The following is a 20,896-nucleotide window of genomic DNA, read 5'->3' on the forward strand; positions in this document are numbered from 1 at the left end:
CAAAAGGCTTGCAAAGGGAGACATGCAGAGCGGAAATTTGCCATTCCTAAATGGCATGTAGAGCTGGATGTTGAATAATTTAGTGATGTTTCAGAAGACGTTCCATTACTAGTGAAGTTTAGTCTGGTCCAGAGGAGACTTGTTGCGTATGTTACTATTTCTGCACTAGAAAAGATATTCAAAGTGCTGTAGCTGGGCTTTGTCATTGTCTGGCTGTGAGGGGCTACTACTGTTGGACACTGTATAACATGCTCTCTTGGGACTTTTTATCCATGTAGTGACAGAAGCTGTCGTCATTAACACAACCAAATGGAAATACAAAACTGGTTTACAGAGATGATTTGTTTAGTTTGCCAGATCTCTGGGTCTAGTTGTCAGTGTTTCAGATTTCAAATATGTCTGTTTGGAGCAACTATTAAAGTATTATGCTGCATGATATCAAAAAAGGTGGGCAGCATCTTTGTATAAATTATGCTGGTCATGGTAGATGGTTTGTCAACTCCTTTGGCCATTGTTGTACAGAATTAAGGGAAATTAAAAGGGTGCTTCTTATAGCCGATCAAGTTTAAATGCTCCTTTGATGTGCTTTCTGGTTGTTCTGAAATATGCCCCTGGTTGGCAGTGGAATGTTGTGTAAAACACTCAAGATTATTTGGTATATATTTTAGTAGCAGTGAATCTTTAGCAATTGCCTATTGCATGCTTACATTGCTGTGAAATCACGTGGTGGATTTGGGTGCTCCAAGCTGGAAATATATCTCTTGTGATCAGTGTGTATGGTGCACTCCAACTTCGAGAAAAACAGTCATCTCCTTATTAATACTCACAAAGCTGGACTACTGTCATGGACATTTTGTTAAGCTCCAAAAACAATATGTGAAAAAACAACAAAGCGTGCAGAATGCAGCTGTTATTTTTTTTTTTATACAAAACAAGGGAACCCAAAGGTATAGCACTAGGGACCTTGGGCAGTAACGTATTACAAAAAACAGGGGTCCCTAGTAGTTCAGGGATCTTTCGCAAAAATGATAGACATACGCTCAATAGTATGTATGACCTTTGTCCAGCCGGACAGGAATTTTAGAAGCATCATTGTATACAATTTATACTTTTCATTTTACATATGACGCTAAAATGTCGACGACGTTTCGATGCCTATTGTGAAATGAGTGGCATCATCTTCAGGACAGAGAATAAAAAAGTTTGTCTTGAAAATCTTTAGGCAATTTTTTACCAGATTTAGGTCCAAACATTGTTTATTTCCAGGGGGCGGTGCCCAATATCAAGGGAAATATGGTCGGGTACTCAATTATCTGAGCATTTTCCAAGCCAGGGCAAGATAGCCTCTTCATAGGAGACCGGACCGATCGTGTCTCATTCCTGGTTGGATTGCTCGATGGCAATTCTGGGCTCAGATGGGTGGAAAATGCTCAGATAATTGAGTACCCGACCATATTTCCCTTGATAATGGGCACCGCCCCCTGGAAATAAACAATGTTTGGACCTAAATCTGGTAAAAAATTGCCTAAAGATTTTCAAGACAAACTTTTGTATTCTCTGTCCTGAAGATGATGCCACTCATTTCACAATAGGCATCGAAACGTCGTCGACATTTTAGCGTCATATGTAAAATGAAAAGTATAAATTGTATACAATGATGCTTCTAAAATGTATTTGTCTGTCTGCCTCCAGTTTTAAGAGACTCAAATGGGGGAAAGCAGTTGGTTCTCCTCTGAAGCTCGCACTCTCTGGAACAGTCTGCCTATAAATATCAAAGCAGCTCCTACATTACTGAGTTTTAGGAAACTAACAAAACATTGACTTTTTAACCTCTAGTCCTCGTCTGCTCTCGCCTATACTGCTATTCCCAATCAGCGCCAAGACACCCATGGGTATTTGAGAGCTTTAGAAATATTTAAACATAACATAACATATGGAAGAGTGTGAAATGTCCTGGTGGCTGTTTGTGTAAGTCTGAGTTTGGGGTTTGGTTGCTGAATGGTCCACTCTTGGAGTTGGTCTGAGCTATTTAGCTGGGTAGACATTTGGTTCTGCACTTGGTGTCATTTTATTTGTCGTGCTTTGTATGAACTCATGGTGGGTGGATGCCTCTTGACTGGAGCAAGCTGCAGGACAAGAAACTCCATCCCTACATTATTTTCTTTTGTGTATGCTGGTTTTTGAGTAATCTAGCATGGGAATCCTGGGAGAACCCTGCCCTTGTGCCGTTATAGAGTGAGAGATGTAATGTTTAAATTGCACCTTTATCTGTGTGCCAAATATGGACAAATAAGAAAGCACCTGCATGGAGAATATTTCGGGATGTTTGGTTTGTTTCCCTGGTGCAGAGACAGAGTTTCTGTGACTATATAGTATTGTTGTTGATTCCTTTTCCTATTGAAGAGTGTTTTTGGCCTTAGTTCATGAGACCTTTGTTGGTCTCCTGACCTGTGTATTGTTACTTGCATTTTTTAATAATATTGCCACAGGCCTTCAATTTTCTGGACTCATGCCTATCTTGTTTCCTACTTCACTTCCACACCTTAATGTATTACCAATTATCCCATCAATACCTGCTCATCAGTAGCTATGCGCATCAGCCCTGGAGCCACATATGCTTATGGTATAGACCTGAATTGCCATATACATGTTTACTCAACAGTTTTCATGTATACTTTCATTCTTAGTGTTTCTTCCCAGTCTGTCCACTCTACCTTTCTGATCAGAAAGTAGTGGTGCAACGTAATGCGTATTTGGAGTCATTACAATGTGAAGCTCTCATACAGAGTTTACCACACTGTCAGATCTGATGATGTTTTAGAACCTCTGCATTGGAATAGAAAAAGAGTTAGGGGGGAAGTAAGGTGAGTGTGTGCCAGAATTGGACCAACAAAGAGGCTGCCTAAATGGTGAGGACTGACACATGCGGAGCATGGTGAAAAGCTGGGCAGAGTGACAGGGATCGGGAAAGGCAGGATTGCCCCAGAGCAAAGTTCATGAAGCCAAAATAGCCACATTGTGGTCTTGGCAAGTCAATGGCACATCTGGGGATACATTTCTTGTGGTGAGGGCAAGTCATCCAAAGTTGCGCTGCGTGGTGGACTAAAAATCTCCCCACGGTACGTGTTCCAGGCCCCCCATATTTGCGACCACTTCTTAGGGCAACCTCTAGCAATATACACAGTTTTTTCTCTAAACATGCACCAGTCCTTGTTCTTCTTCCATTCCGTTATAGTTGGCGGGGTTTAGCCCCCCACAGCTGAGCTATGTTCCTCTTTGCCAACATTAGGCCCAGCGTTACCCAGATTTTACCCATTTTGGTCAAGTCTGTGGGTTCTCACACATTTAACATGCACCTCTTCGCCTCAAGAGGGACATCAGGCCCCAACACTTTACCGAGTACCATGTGTATTTGGCGCCAGTATGTTTGGATCAGTTCACACTCCCATATAATATGCATAAACATTCCCTCGGAACCAAATTGCCTCCTGCATTCCCCCCCTTCCGCCCTCCCTATTTTAACCATGCAGGGTCCAGTAATGTACAACCTATGCAAGACTTTAAGTTATACTAGTTGTAGCCTGCCCAATATGGCCACTTCCCTCTGGGTGGACAGTGCCTCTTGCCATTCCTCATCGTCTAGTTCGAGGTCATCACTTTGCCACTTCACCCTGGTGCCCTGGAATGGGTCTTCTGTGTTGTTTATTAGTTTTTTGTATGTGAGAGAAATTGCTTTCTCCGGTAGATAGCCATCCAATAGCCTGCCCTCAAGGGGTTGTATATTCTGGGGGGAGGAGCCTCTAGGGAGTCCCAACTGTAATGCATGATGGACTTGGAGGTATTGGAAGTATTCTGTCATGGCTAGCTCATACTTCTGTTGAAGGAGGGCAAAGTCGCTACGTCTCTCTGTTCCCACATGTCACCAATATTTGAGATCCCGATGAGATCCTATTTGTGGAAGCCTTTTGGGACCACTGCCTGCCCTTAAAAAATGTTTCCCCTGCGTTTGCAAAGGAGAATGGGTCCCCTGGGGACCCCTTCCCTTCTGCGACCCCATTACCACCCTTTTGAAGTGGGTGGTAATTTACAAGTGTTTTGCGCCCACAATTGCGGACTCAAAACATTCTTACATAGGGTTGCTCTCGCTTTTAGGAAGGGAACGCCCCTTCCTAATAGCGGGTCGCAAAACCTTATTTTGCGAGTCGCAAAAAATTGCGACTCACAAAATGGGGTTTGTACATTCCCCATGCTGTTTTTGAATGCGCGAATGGGTTCGCAAACCTGTTTGCGCATGCAAAAATGGTTGCACATCTGGCCCAAAGTCTTATAGTGAAAAATAAACCCAGGTCTACAAAAAAGATTGCCAACCACCAGAAAACACAGGTAAAAATTAAGCACTGTGTGGGGAATCTGGCAGCAGAGCAGTGACTGAATTGTTGAACAAGGAGGCGCATTCTGGAAGTGGCTGGCATGATTTTCAAAGTAAAGAGAATTTAACGTCACTCGAATGACAACCAATGGATGGGAGGCATGTTGGGAGTGATGGGTCAAACATGTTGTGTAGAGATAGCAGGCATATCACATGTTTCCATAAAAGGCCTTTGGTAATCATTGTCTTGGCTTTTTGGGATGAAAGGTGAGCCATGTCTCTTTAGTTTCAAACAAGTGACCTGCAGCTCTCCGAGCATGTACGCTGCCCAGTCAGTTTTTTGCCCCCAGCAACAATAGATATTATAATGGAAATATCTTATTTTGGTCAAATCTACATTTTGGTAAGTATATTTCACCTCAAACGAAAATATCAGAAAATAAAGCTGACCTCCACTCATTACAAAGCATTATAAACGTACTTACAAGGCACAACATGAGGACTCCAGTTTTTATCTTTATTTTCTGTTTTGCTTCCAACAGTCTGCGGCCGCCAGTTTTTGTATGTTGGTAATCTCTGTGGAAAGAATATGTTGTGTTACGGAGCAATCTTGAGCTGTTTGCACCTCTCTTTCCTGTTCTCCTGAACTCTCAACTTCCTGGTAAGAATAGACAGTCTGGGGCTTATTTACAAGCCCCTTGCGTCACTTTTTCCCATATTAAAAGTGACGCACCAGGGGTGGATGGGGCTTGTACATAAGCCCCTCTATTTCCTAGTTGAATACACGTATCTTTTTTTACAGAACATCATATTGGAAAGGCTCAGATATTATTAATGATAATACGTTTTTCCTCATAAAAAAAGCCTAATACCTCCATTTTTCGCCCTTTTCTTTTCTTTACACATTTTTATTCAGTTTTATATATTGCACATGCTTCACAAAAGACATCGACTTATTACTAAAGCGTCTTGTTACAATCATATGTTCTGTTCATTACCAGTTTTGAGTTTACTACTGAAATGCCTAATGTTTGATGTAATCTTACAGAACAGTCATTCTGCTGGTCATCTTGCCCTTAAACTGGCTTTTAATGTAGTATGCTACGAAAACCGATGTCGTTCTGTACACCACAATTGTCACTACTTCATTGGATGCCTCAAAGTTCATTCCATGATTATATTTTTTTCAAATTCTTTGTGGCACCGAATTCTGCATAATTCTCTTCCTCCAGTGACACACTCCAGCCCATGATTTTACCCCCCTGCTTCCAGGGAGGGAACCGCCTGGTTCCCCATTGCTTTACTCTGCCGGTGTTGTGTAATATGTGGTATCCCCACGATAGCCTGTATCCCCTGCTCTTCGGCACTTTTCGGAAATGAAACTCAGCCCGGGCAGGTTCAGACAGAAGCAGTTGATCACTGCTCGGGCTGAGTGCAGGGATACACGATTCAACAGGAAGCCAAACTCGGCTCTGGCAATAAATAATCAGAAACTTTTACACGAAGTGAGACAGACAGAAATAAATAGAATGAACCGTAATGGAAATGGCAATTAAGTTAATAAATGTGAACGCAAAGAAACTATTGCTGAAGCACATCGAATTGTAACGAAATAACATGAGAGGAAGAGAATAAAAACTGGCAGAGGTTCAAATAAGGGGAAAAATAATATCAAAACGAGCGAAAGATTAAAGGGTAAAGGTAAAAAAAGGCAATGAAAAAAACAAAGTATTAAAATATGGAAAAGAAAACGGTTTAGCCTAACGGCCAAGGCGCTCGACCTCGGACCTGGGGATCTGGGTTCGAGTCTCGGTTAAGATGCCAAAAACTCCTGTGATTTTGGGCAAATCCCTTGATCTCCCCGTGCCTAAAAATGAAAGTGTGTGTCCTCATGTAAAAAAAAAACGTAACTTGTGCTGTGTAAAGCGCTCTGAAAAAAGTGTTTTGATTTTCATATAATGAATATGTCAGAAGGTGTTAATGACAAACATAATGTGCACAATAAGTTAAATAACAGTGCATGTTTAGTTTGACTCGTACAACATAGTTGGCATTTTACCAGCTGCTCTATCTTTTTGTGTCCATGCTAATTAAACAAGCATTGGCAACACAATCGGTCTCATACTTTTGTGAAAGTTAGAGCTAATGGCATTGTAAATGGCAATGTTTTTTACTTATTTTTTAGGATGAGCCTGAGCAGCAGCGCATGCGCTACTCTGTGGCATGATGTATTGGAGCATGGAATAGAAGCCGCGCCCACTCTCTTCTCGTATTTGCCATTAGCTTTTGTCATTGTCCTTCGTATTGGCTTGTGTCATTGTCCTTCGTAAATGGTGGCTTCTGATTCGTTATTAAGCTTGTAAGTCCCTCATTAGCACCGCCTTGTCTTCATTTGTAAACTCCCATGAGGACTGGCCCTTTTACTTCAGTTGTTACACGCTACGTCTTTTTTAGTCTTGAAGCTCTATTTTCTTTAATGAGTTTCCCCTACGTCAGGCACAACACGCTTTCCTGCTACATTCAGTGCGCCATGCATGTTTTCACTTTCCGAGCAGCCAGGGATAATGGGGACCGCTTCTTTGAATAGGTCTTGCATTTACAAGAGTTTGAACTATTGGCATTGTAAATGACGATGCCTTTTATTTATGTGTTAATTAGCAAAACAGATAGATAAAAGTTATTTTCATTTACAATGCCATCAGCTTAAACTCTGGCAAATGCGACACCTACTGCATTGTAAATGCTTGTCATACATGGTTCCTGGTGCACACTGGTGGCACACATTCTGATGTTCGTTTCTCACCTTGCTGGTTTTCTAACCCAGATACTGGCGTACGCTCGTGTCTCAGGCTACACAGCACATATTCTGGGACTAGTTCCCCTACTGTCTTTGTTTGTACACAGATCCTGGTGCATGCTGGGGGCTCACAGCATCCATTCTGGTGCCAGCTACCTACGTGGCAGGTTTTTGTACAGGAATTCTGGTTCACGCTCATGTCACTCACTGCACAGCACATTCTAATGCTGGTTTTCCACATAGCACGGCAGGTTTTCCTACACAAATCCATGTGCGCGCTTGTGTTGCATGCTGCACAGCACACTCTAATGCTACTTTTCCACATGTCTGGTTTTTATGCACAGATTCTGGTGCACGCTCATGTCTCATGCTGCACAGTACACACTAATGCTGGTTTTCCACAGGGGTATTTTTGCATGCACTTATCATGGTGCATGCTCGTGTCTCATGTAGCACTGCACATATTTTGATGCTGGCTTTCATACACGGATCCTGGTGCACGCTTGTGTCTCGCGCATCACAGCACATTCTAATGCAGGTTTCTCACATGGCTGGCTTTCGCGCACGGATCCTGGTGCACGCTCGTATCTCACGTTGCACAGCACACACTAATGCTGGTTTTTCACACGGCCAGTTTTAATGCAAGGGTCCTGGTGAACGCTCATGTCTCGTGCTGCACAGCAAACTCTAATAATAGTTTCCCACATGGCTGGGTTTTGCATACGGAGACTGGCGCATGCTCATGCCTCACGCTGCATAGCACACTCTAATGCTGGTTTCCTACACAGCTGGTTTTCGTGCACAGATCCTGGTGCACGCTCATGCCTCACGCTGCACAGCACACTCTAATGCTAGTTTCCCACATGGCTGGTTTTCGCACATGGATCCTTGTGCACTCTCATGCCTCACGCTACAAAGCACACACTAATGAAAGTTTTCATACATGGACCCTGGTGCACGCTCGTGTCTCATGCGGCACAGCACACTCTAATGTTGGTTTTCCATAATGCTGTTTTAAGGCACAGGTCCTTGTGCACACCTTAATGCTGGTTTCCCACATGGCTTTTTTTCATGCACGGAACCTAGTGCGCGCTTATGCCTCATGCTGCACAGCACAATCTAATGCTGGTTTTCAAATGAGTTTCTCCTACCGCAGACAGAACAGGCTTTCCTGCAACATTCAGCGCGCCATGGGTGCTTTCACTTTCCAAGCAGCCCGGGACAATGGCGGCTGATTCTTTGCAAGGGAATAGGTCTCGTATTTACAAGAGTTTGAGCTATTAGCATTGTAAATTACAATATTTTTTATTTATGTGTTAATTACAAAACAGATAAAGAAAAGGCATTTTCATTTACAATGCCGATAGCTTAAACTCTCGCAAATGCGAGACCTATGGCATTGCAAATGCTTGTTTTTGTTTGCAGTGGAGTGATCACTTGGAAAAAGAGAGTTACAGCTATTGGCATTGTAAATGTAAATATTTATGTGTTATAGAGTAAAGTCAGTGTATGTGGTTTGTAGTGGAATTATGTAGCTACCATCCAGGTAATGTGAGCATTTACGAAGCAGAGGTGCAGTTAGGATAGATGGGTTGGTGGAATGATGGCTATTTGTATAAATGCTTGGATGGATGGACAGCTGTATGAGTACATGCATGGATGTCTGGGTGATCAGTTGAATGAAAAGATGGTAGGTGATGCATGGGTAGGAAAGTTAAAGATGGTTGGTATGGAAAGAAAAAGATGGATACATATAGAAAATATTTATAAAAAGGAAAGTTTTGTACATTATTGGACCTTTGGTCAAGACTGTATGATATATCAGGCTACAGTGTGGCCAAGATCTCATTAAACATAAAATCCCATTTACAATTCAGAAGTTGGTGGTGGTTTGGTGCCGTGACGCCAAAACTATGCTTCATTGTCAGCTTCTTGGATGCCTGCTTAATCTGCAGTCTTCCAACACAGTATTACATTTGGACGCTGGTTTAACCCATTCAAATCTTAAATGCTGTGTTCCATCAAACCTTACAAGAGACAGTTACTAATTATGACTGATGAAGTAAAAGTCTGATGACTGGTCCCATTGATAGAACTTGCATGTGGTGTTCTGCAAGCTGCAAGGACACATTGACAATGCCCTGTTGATGAACACAATTATGCCACTCTGTGGCATTGAGACTGCTAAATATAGGCCTATATGTAAACTCTCAGGTGCATGTCATAAACACAAAAGGCATGCTACTTGTTTCCGGAGCCTTGCAACTTGTACCCGTGTGAGGCCAAAGAAGGGATGGCATGACTGGCACAGCAGGGGCAGCATTACAGTCTTTTTGTTCTGAGGACTGCAACATTTCCGAGTGAGCCTTCACAGCAGCAGCTTCCCAGTATCTCTGTTGCTTACTCGATTGTAAGACCAAACAAAAGATATCATATTCCGGGGCCGCATTACAGATGACTGCGCCAGCACTAATTGTCACTGTGCGCCAGATTATGCTCCCAACGGCCTTACAGAGGATCAGTCTGTGGGGGGTGTGGCTGGACGCCGATGGAGCGGGGAGCCTGAACCGGAGCTCCTGCGAGTGATCCCCCATCACAGCCCTTCCTGCCCGATATAGAGGGGCCCTTCACCTAACAAAGTCATCCCCGGACAAGTGAAGATCGGGGGAGCAGGCGGGAATCGAAAATCGGGGCGCAACAGCTCACCTTCACTGTGAAATGAGCTGAAAGTAGGTGACGCGGGATAGCCCAGTTGGCGCTCGCTCTTCGAGCTACAACTCTGAGGGAGCAATGGGTGACCGTCTCCCGCACAATGGAGATTCGAGGGGCGATCTGAGCTGGTGGAGCGCTGGATGAGCAGGACTTCGCGGTCTCCAGAATGAAAAGGCGGGAGCTGGGCTTAGGTGGAGAGGGAGAAGCGGCCAGAGAAAATGACACCGAGGACCTGGGGGTGACCTCCGTTGCGAAGCCAGGTACCGAACGGATAACCGGCGCCAGTTTGGAGCGGGGGCCGCTGGGACTAATGCACGTGCTGGGGGCTCCGGACAGTGAAGAAGCAAGGAGGGGAGGCAGAGGTGCCCTGAGCCATTGAGGGTCCGTGTGTGGAGTACTGCGGGGCAGCCGACTGAGAGCGGGGGCCCACCTACCAGGGTCTAGGTGCCCGGGATACTCAGTGGAGCTGGTGGAACTGGCTGCATATCTGGGAGCCGGCAGTGTCGCTAGTGGAGGGAGCACACCTCCTAAGCCTGGGACTGAGAGGTGGGTCGGACTGCCTCAGCTGAGATCACAACCCCCACCATTCAAGCGACTTGACAGATGGAGAGCAGGGGGCTGCTGCGCGTGGAGCTGTGAGGAGAGGTGGCAGCGGGAGGTCTAGAGGATATTGGAGTGGCGAGGAGGGCCGGGACACTGTGACTTTGAACTTCTGGTGGAGGTGCTCTACGACTGCAGCAGGTGACGAGCTAACACCCACACCGATGCGGGCTGAGTGAGGGGAGTAGGCCCAAGAGAGACAGGGACCGGGGTTGGGGGCTTTGCCCGTACCGACATACTGAGCAGCCACATGACCTCCGGCCACATTGATCGAATGCCACTTGTGTGGAGAGTGGGGAACAGGTGCCGGGTTAGATTGTTCCCTTTTCGGGAACTCCTTGCGGCATCGCTTCATCGCTGCCCCCGTGCATTGCATTTGGGCTCCACACCCCACGTGCTTGGACTCGACTGCCCTTGCCACAGGAGAGGACTATATAAACCCGAAGTGGGTACCCGCTGGTGCCTTTACTGATCGGCCTGCTCCACACTGTTCCAGGTATGGGGAGAGTCAACAAAATACGTACGTGAGGTGGAGCAGCGAGAATCAGTGGGCAAAGACAATTGGGAGTCGTGCATCGCCAGTCCACTGTATAAGGATTGGGAGAAATTACTCGAACATGCAGCCAAAGTCTCCAGAAATGCCCGCTATGACCTGATTAGCTTTTATACATTCCACCATACTTATCTTCGTTAAATCGGGCTCCTTCACCGACCCTTGTCCTCCTGATGTACTTTTACCAGACATTGAACAGGTTGCACCTGTTCTATCTAGCATCTGTAATGCTATGTTTATTTCAGGTATATACCCCGCAACCTAGAAGAAAATCATTATAAATCTGTTGCTAAAAAAACCAAACCTAGATCCATCTGACACTAAGAATTACAGGCCAATAGCCAGCCTGTCTTTCCCAGCCAAAATCTTTGAAAAGGTGATGAATACTCAACTCTCTAAGTACATTGAAGATCATCATCTGCTAGACGACACTCAATTCGGTTTCCGTAGGGACCACGGAACCGAGACTGCACTTATCAAAGTGTCTGAAGATATCAGAATCACTCTTGATGAGGGAGGTGCGGCCGTTCACATGCTACTGGACCTCTCAGCAGCATTTGACACGGTCTATCACACCATCCTGATCGACCGTGTCACCAAAATGGGCATCCAACATAATGCAAGAGCCCGACTGACTTCTTTCCTCATCAACCGCACCCAGTCGGTAAACCTTGGCACTTTTTACTCTGCCCAATTGTCCCTCCCGTCTGTGGTGCCGCAAGGATCATCCCTAAGCCTGACATTTTTCAACATACATGTGTCTGACTTAGTCAGAGTCATCAAGGCACACGGGATGGGCCTAACATCGTATGCTGATGATGCGCAACTGGTGCTGTCTATATACAATGATGGTGGTAAGGTAAGGTAGCAGCCAACTTTCAACAGGGCATGCTGGCCATTAGCAGTTGGATGTCCAGCAATTGCCTTAAGTTGAACTCTGATAAAACAGAGGTTATGACTTTCGGCAAGTTGTTCCCCATCTGGTCCTCTGCCTGGTGGCCGTCCTCACAGGATCCCCTCCTCTTCCAGTCACCAAGGTCAGGAATCTGGGCGTCATATTTGATGACAGGCTGACATTTGCTCCTCATGCTAATTCGGTGGTCTCAGCCTCATTCCATAAACTGTGAATGATCAAAAAGATTCTACAATTTTCACCCTTTACCGAGGGTTAAACTTTGGTCAGTACACTTGTTATGTCCACCATCAATTACTGTAATGGGCTACTTGTGAATGCCCAAAACAAGGTCATTCACAAACTACAATCAGTCCAGAACGCAGCGGTCAGAATGCTCTCAGGAACCCACAAATATAAGCCCATCTCCCAAGTCATTCAGAAGTATCATTGGCTCCCTGTGAAAAATCGCATAAAGTTCAAGGCCTTGTGCATTGCGTACAAGGCTATACGTAACATTGCCCTTTGCTCCTCTAATGCATTTCTGCTTAGGGTGCCACGTACCAAAACTGCCTCATGGGGCGACAAACGCTTCATCGTCGCCACTGCAAAACTCTGGAACTTCCTTCCATTAAATATCAGATCATGACAGTCTTTACTAGCATTCAGGAAAATGACAAAAACCTGGCTGTTTAATCAATAATCCCCTCCGCTCTGGTAGATGCTGCTGTCCTCAGCACCGAGACACTCACGAGTATTTGCGTGCTTTATAAGTCTCATAAATAACTAAATAAATATCTAACCCCAGAACGTATTAACAGATATTTTGCAAGGGAGGACACCCGATGCCCGAGATGTACTACAGTGGGAGCGACCTACATCCACATGATGTGGAGCTGTACTTCTTTAACACATTATTGGCAGGAAGTGACACAGGATACGGCTAGGATCACGGAGAGGGTAATCCCATGCACACCTACACATGTACTGTTGAGTTTGTTTTCACACACAGCCAAAACTTGGACCACAGACGGGTTCCAAGGCCTTGCCTTTGTCCTGGTGCAGGGGGAAATCACTTGTAACTGGAATGACCCGAGAGGCCCCAGTGTGCAAGGTTGGAAACAGGAGCTAGTAACGTGAGCATGATCCGAGAGCAGGGTCCTCTTGAGAAATGCGAGGCAAGGGATAGGCAAGGAGGAGAGAGCCAGGGCTTGGGAGACGATGATTGGCGACATGCAGTGAGACGGACGGGAGTCTGACGCTTCTACCCCTGAGAGACCACCACAATAGGAGCATCCCTAGTGACCAAGGCAGGATGAGAGGGCACAGGGGGATCCCAGACATTGAGGGATATATACATTTCCATCACAGGGGAGGGTACATACAGAACAGGGGGCACCCGCGAAGGGCTTCCACAGACGGTCAGACACGAGAGAGGTAACCTTCAGAGCTCTAGGGATACAATGGGGAGACAGCAGTGCGGGGCATCTAGTTCACTGTGTTTGATTGGTTGGGTGTGGGGGGGACCACGGGGCCACCGCAACATTATTCCCACAGAAAATGAGAGTAGACAAGGACACATCCATTACAAACTGCAGTGGAATACAGGATGGGGTGGGGGATATATTGCCAACAACTATGGCCATAATATTTTTGTATCAGGATATGTGGATAACCAGACTGATAATAAATGGCAATGAAGTGTGTTAAAAAAAACAAAAAAACAGAGGATCCGTGTATAATGCACCATGATGTTGTTGAAGACTTTGAACTCTGTGTTTATAAGTGTTTGCGTCTGTGCGCATATTGTATTAGCGCACAGACGCAAATGCACAGACATAGTCTGGCGCACAGCGACCGCTGGCTCACTCATCTGTAGTACAGTCCCAGAATGTTTAATGTACTGCTATTGTTGATGGGCTAGGTGAAAGTCCTTATTCTCTCATCAAAAGCCTGACCCATACATTCACTGAAGCACTACGAAGAAGAAATAAGGCTGCACTGCGCTCTGAAAAAACAATAGTCTAGCCTCTTAAATCAGAAGTATAACTATACCCAAAGCATGCTCCAGAAACATTTTGGATGCCTTGCAAAGATGCAGATAACAGTTTCAGGTGTTCAGCATGTATTGTATTAAAAAACACTCCTACCAAACTTGTGATACTGTACCTGCCCGGACAGCCCACCACCCCTGCCCTACCTGAACAAATGCAGCTCCAAGGCCATGCACGTTGCCTGCTCCAGCTTCGCCAGGCCCAGTTTCACCTGCTGCTGCTGCAGCAGCGTGGACCCCATGGGCTCTTTGCTGCCTTCAGGGGCCTTCAGCAGCTCAGCAAGCACCAGAGACAGAAGGAAGGCAAAAACTGGCTTATTTTGACCAGAGCAGCACCCGAACATTGTCCCCCTAAGGGCGCCATATTAGTTAAGATACTATCAAAGCTGAAGATAATCAGGTTAGGATGCAGCATCTTTATTAAGGGATCGCAAACTGCGTAATCATGGTTGAGGGGTTGCAACTCTAATGCAGCGGCAGCAACACAAAACAAGTACTAGCGAAAGAAGCGAGACAGCTCTTAGCAGAGGAACTTTCACACAGAGGGCAGACTTCATGCACTTAAGTTCAAAGCATCCAGGTGAGCCTCCACTATTTTATTCTCACCACTGACTGTTGAGAGAAATGGGGGGTTGTGGGCTGGGAATGAGAGAAATGCAGGGGTGGGCGTCTGTACATATGAGCTGGGCTTTACATTTGTTGCACAGTGATAAAGCATGGTGTGCTGCGCTGCAAGAATAAGAAAGAATAGTTCTCCCCAACAACAGATGAAGAATGCAAGCAGAAAGAAACTGTATTTAGGAGGTATATTTCTACTGTTCTACTTTCATAGACCATGCACACTGCCTTGTGGGCTATACGGCCTACACAGGAGTGACTTTTTGATATTTAAACAAAATGATTTTACCTAACAAAAAACGTTTTGTTGAATGAATGCACAGTAGATTTTTACAGTGAAGCAGTCAGGAATACACAGGGTAGGCCTGAAGCCATATTTGCCCTGCCGCTGTAGTTGATGGCACCATAGGCACTGCAGTCCTCTAATGCCATTACATTTCTGGATCCTGTGTTCACTTTCTACATCATATAGTAGGGACAGCCAATGAGGAATAAGCCAAATTAACCATATCTAAGAGGGGACACAGGCACTCTACTAGAAGGGGTAAATTCCACAGAGTTGTAAAGCCAGCAAAGCAGATATAGGGAAAATCTGGAGGGACGCCACACAAAATATGGTCATTTTCTACAATGATTATTAAAAGGAAGCGTAATTGTTACAAATGAATATAGGGCATTTTACACAAATACCTATTAATGTGTAAACACTGTTTCGGAATAGTAAACATAACCAAATGATATTTGTTTCAGGTGCAGCCCCAGTGTCAAGTCTCTCTTTATTATGAGAGATGTCAATTTTCTCTTTTTAATCTACATAGACATTCTGGGCCTTTTAGTTTCTCTTTTAAGATTGACAGTATGGCTGAAAAATTTCAGCATACAAAGTGCTTTTGTAGTTTAAAAGAGAAGACTGACTGGCTTGGGAACACTAAAAGTGCTTTGTGGCAATGAATAGTGTTATGGTCAACAACCCAAAGAGAATCCAGACGTTCAAATACCTGCAGTGCAAGCTTCAGTTTAACACATAAAAGTTACAGTCAGAGTTTATAAGTGTGTTGCTTCAGGTGCAAAGGGAAGGGCAGGCCAATTTCAAGGGGAAATATTGCAAATTTAAAAAAAAACTGAAAGCTATAAAATATCCTTAGCCTTAATATGTTATTTGGTTTTAGGTGGTGGATACTCCCTATACTTATTCTGGTTAGTGACTAGCAGCCAATCTTGGGTGCTACTGGTTACATCACACTCTCCCTTTGCTCTATAGCATTTTGTATTTCACATTTAGAAAACATTTGAAATGGGTAAGTAACTAGACAGTTCCATATTGGTTAAGTGAACACAATATTTTTTTCTAACAATGCGTACCAATCTTTGTGTTTTCCAATATCGTTTTGTATGGGGGTAGCAAACAAAATTGCTCATGCATTAGTATATCTTTGTCCCCACTTTTCAAAGGTTTCTTTTTAGACACTGACCAGTGACCTTTTATTTGTTAGATGCCTACAGTCTTGATATAATTTCACAGCTTTCACATCTGGTTCATTTGGATTATACCAAATATAATGGCCTGTACAGCCTAAAATATTTGGTAGCCCCTATTTTTATGAAGATTGAACTTGCCAGGCTACAATTTGACATAGCCTTATGTAGGCTCCACGAACACATTACTTTTTCTACCAGATAGAATCTTTGCTTGAGTTTTCCAATATCTTTTCTGGAAGTGATACCACATATTACAGCTCATGCATTTCTGTAAAATTTATTTCCCCTACTTTTCAACTCAAGTTGCCTTTTATTTGATAGCAGACTGAAGTACCTTTTCATAATTTGTCTTTTCATACCGTAAGCTTTCACATCAGGGTTCTTCTGGGGATATTAAATATAATGCTTTAAAAGGGCTGTAATATTTGGTGTTCCCTCTGTTTCTCGGGTTAGAGCTTACCAGGACTCAATTTGACATGGCATATTTTGGTCTAGAAGAACACAGTATATTGCTGCCAAATAGCACCCTTTACTGTGTTTCCCAACATCTTTTACTCTGTGGATATCACATATTACTGCTCCTGCATTGCTGTAATTTCTGATATTCCCTACTTTTCAACAGGTTAGCTTTTAGCCACTGACCAATTCAAGTTACCTTTTATATGATAGTAGATTACGATAATTCTTTGCATTTTTCATTTGATTCCACAAGCTTTCACATCTGGTTCCTTTCGGGAATACCAAATATAATGCCTTGTTTGGGCTATAATATTTGGTATCCCTTATATTTCTTGGGGTAGAACTTACCAGGATTGCCTTTGACATGGCATTCTGTGGACAAAGTATTTTCCTGCCAAATAGCACCATTCCCTGTGTTTTCCATAATATTTTACCGTGGGGATACCGCATATTACATCTTCTGCAGTGCTGTAATATCTAGAATCCCCAACTTTTCAACCATTACCTGTTAGCCACATATTAACTTAAGTTGCTCTTTAATTGCTAGCAGACTGCTACATCTTTTCACATTTTTGATTTCATTGTGCAAGCTTTCACATCTGGTTCCTTTGGAGGATACCAAATATAATGTCTCATAAGGGCTATATAATATTTGGTATCCCCTATGTTTCTCGGGATAGACCTTACCAGAATTCAATTGGACATGACATTCTGTTGTCTGGGTGAACAAAGTTTTCTCCTGCCAAATGTCATCCTTCCCTCTGTTTTCCATATAATTGTACTATGGGGATGCCACATATTACAGCTTCGGCATTGCTGTAATATCTGGTACCATATATAATGGACTCTACCGCCTATAACATTTGGTATTCCTTGTGTTTCTCGGGTAAGAACTTACAAAGATTCAATTTGATGTGGTCTAATGTTGAATGGCTTAGCACAGTATTCGTTTGCCAATAAGCACCCTTCCTTTTTCTTCAAAACATCATTTACTAAGGGGGTACCAAATATTTGGGCTCAAGCCATGCTGTAATGTCTCGCATCCCCTACGTTCCATGGGGTACCCTTTAGCCATTTACCACTTGAAGTTGCCTTTTATTAGATAGCAGATTACAGTATCTTTTCCCATTTTGTACATCATTCCGTAGGAATTGACATCCAGTACGCTTAGGGTATACCAAATATAATAGCCTATGCAGCCTATAATATATGGTATCCCCAGTGTTTCTCGAGTTTGAATTTATCAGGATTCCGTTTGACATTGCCTTATGTTGGCTGGGAGAGCACAGCATTTCTATACCAAATAACATCCTTCCTTTTGCTTTCCAACATCATTTACTAAGGGGATACTAAATATTATGGGTCACACATTGCCATAATATCTTGTATCCCCTATGTGTCAAGGGTTACCCTTAAGCCATTGACCAATTGAATTTGCCTTCTATTGGATAGCAGACTACAGTATCTTTTCAAATTTTGTACATCATTCCACAAGATTTTGCATCCGTGCCCTTAGGGGATACCACTTATAATAGCCTATACAGCCTAATGCTGTGGCGCTAGGGGCCCCTGTACCAAAGTCGTAGCAAGGGGCTGTTATAATTCCTGTGCACAAGAAAGGCGACAAAACATTGCCTGGGAACTATAGGCCTATTAGCCTAATAGACACGGTACAAAAGATGATAGGGAAAATGATCCTAGACAAAATAATGATCTGGGTCGAAGAAGAAAATATCCTGTCTCCTTTTCAAGCAGGCTTTCGTAAGCTAACTAGCACCTAGATCAGATATTTCGCTTCACTTTACTTCATTGGAAGACGGTCCTGCTAGGGAAAGGTAGCCTCTATGCTGCTTTTATCGATTTACGAGCAGCATTTGACTTAGTTCCTCGGTCCCAGCTGTGGGAAGTCTTAAGCCAGATGGGTATGCCGCTGGAAATTTTATCATTAGTGATGAGGTTGCATGAGTCAAACCACGCAAAAATCCAGTGGGGGGGGCACGGGCAGGTCACTACCGAATTCCCAGTTGTGCGCGGAGTCCGGCAGGGATGTGCCATGGCCCCCACGCTCTTCTCTCTGTATATCAACGGGGTTGTGGAGCGTATGCTGTTAGGATCTGTAGATGCCCCCACCCTGGCTGGAGTGAAGATCCCGATCCTATTATTTGCAGACGATACGCTTATATTTTCCAAAATCCCTAGTGGCCTACAGAGTGCTCTGAAGATTTTCAAGGGTTTTTGTAATGACCGCGGGCTTGAAGTTAATGTAACAAAGACAACGCTCATGGTCTTTAATCCCCATCCCAGCTTTAAAGGGAACTTTTTTATGGATGGCCAAAAGGTGGAAATGGTGTCGGACTTTGTCTACTTGGGCATGCATATAGCAAAGGTGGTTAATTGGGAGAAGCACATAAAAATGGCAGCTCTTAAATTCCGCCAAAATGCAGGTGCTATAACTGTTGAGCATAGGAAATCTTTGACAAAGCCAATACAGCCAGCACTCCAAGTGTACGAGGCAAAAGCCCTCAGCTCAGCTCTTTACGGAGCTGAAATCTGGGGCTATGACAACTTAGTCTCATTAACACTTGTTGAAAATAAATTTCTGCGAAATCTTGTCGGTCTCCCCAAAAGTACACCCATGAAGCCTTTGCGCTATGAATTAGGTAGGAAAGCACTTTCGGACATGGCCAGATTATGACCTATATTATACTGGCGTCGTATCTGGGTCACCCCCGAACTTGAGCACTATGCCCAGGGTTTCGTGGATGTAATTAAAACCGACACATTTCATAAGATCAGCTGGTTGAAGGAATTGTCCAAAACACTGGTTATAATGGGCATGAAGGGGCTGTGGGAGAACCCCGAGACATCCCAGTTCCCATCCAAAGAGGTTCTAAAAGCCAAGTACTGGGAAATGGTAGCCTATCAGAAATGGAATGATGCTGACCCTTTCTCTATGGAAGGTAGTTACCTGGAAGTGAAAGTCTCTCCCAGTTTGGAGTCCTACTGGGATGACATTACAAAGCCTGGGGATCAGAAACTTTATTTCCAGCTCAGAGTGGGGTCACTCCCAATTAGATCATTAACAGGCAGATGGGCTGAAGCCAATTCCAATGTTTGTCCGACGTGTAAAAATGGTCCCGAGACCATTGCCCATCTTCTTTTTGTCTGTAGGGCCTACTCAATGCCACGAAGAGTTTGGTTAAGAGCAATGTGCAAACTGCTAGGCACTAGGGACAGCAAGGTGGCCCAAAGATTAATTTGCACTAGCACTTTGCCGGTCATTTCAGTGGCAGCTGCCAAATTCTTGGGGTGGGCATGGGCAATTAGAAGGAAATTTGTATCCTGAGCTGTGACCAATTTTATTTCTGTTCTTATGAGAGTCATTTTGCGATTTTATGTGTCTTGCTTGTTTTATTGCTGTTTTTTAATAGTCTATCAAAATGCTTTGTACATCTATTTTTAGAAAAATTGCTTTTTTTTAACTTTTAAATTGAGCCATATCTATTGTAGCTTGCAAATGTATTGTACATAGAACAAATCTGTTGTGCTTTTATGAGTTTTTATCTCGAATAAAGCAAATTTGACTGACTGGCCTATACAGCCTATAATATTAGGTATCCCCAGCGTTTCTTGGGTTAGAAGTTACCAGGATTCAATTTCACATCCCCTTATGTTGGGTGGAGGAGCACAGTATTTCTATACCAAATGGCACCCTTCCTTTTGCTTTCCAACATCGTTTACTATGAGGATACCAAATATTATGGCTTACTCATTGCTTTAATATCTCGTATCCCCTGTTTCATGAGTTACCTTTTGAGCCATTGAATATTTGAAATTACCTTTTGTTTGATAGCAGACTACAGTATGTTTTCATATTTTGTACATCATTCCACAAGGTTTTGCATCCGTACCTTAGGGGATACCTACTATAATAGCCTATACGACCTATAATATTTGGTATCCCCAGCGTTTCTCTGGTTAGAACTTACCAGGATTCAATTTGACTTTGCCGTATGTTGGATGGGGAAGCACAGTATTCCTATACCAAATAGCACCCTTCCTTTTGCTTTCCAACATCATTTACTGAGGGGATACCAAATATTATGTGACACACTGCCATAATATCTTGTATCCCATATAAGCCTTTGACCAATTGAATTTGCCTTTTATTTGATAGCAGACTACAGTATCTTTTAAAATTTTGTACATCATTCCACAAGATTTTGCATCCATACCCTTAGGGGATACCAACTATAATAGCCTGTACGACCTGTAATATTTGGTAACCCCAGCTTTCTCGGGTTAGAAGTTACGAGGATTCAATTTGATCTCGCCTTGTGTTTGATGGAGGAGCACAGTGTTTT

General features: G+C 43.7%; 1 protein-coding gene across 5 annotated transcripts in view; it reads right to left on the bottom strand.

Annotated features, from left to right (window-relative positions):
* Nucleotides 1-20,896, bottom strand: part of PTPRC (protein tyrosine phosphatase receptor type C) — a 654,339-nt gene that overhangs the window by 39,549 nt on the left and 593,894 nt on the right. For all 5 annotated transcript variants that reach the window (XM_078641033.1, XM_078641026.1, XM_078641055.1 and 2 more), the window contains one exon: nucleotides 4,855-4,945. In XM_078641033.1, coding sequence (XP_078497159.1) covers nucleotides 4,855-4,945 — 91 coding nt within the window. The remainder of the gene's footprint in view (nucleotides 1-4,854; nucleotides 4,946-20,896) is intronic.

The sequence above is a fragment of the Lissotriton helveticus genome, chromosome 1_1 (genome assembly GCF_964261635.1).
Source record: "Lissotriton helveticus chromosome 1_1, aLisHel1.1, whole genome shotgun sequence".
In the NCBI taxonomy this organism is placed as follows: Eukaryota; Metazoa; Chordata; class Amphibia; order Caudata; family Salamandridae; genus Lissotriton; species Lissotriton helveticus.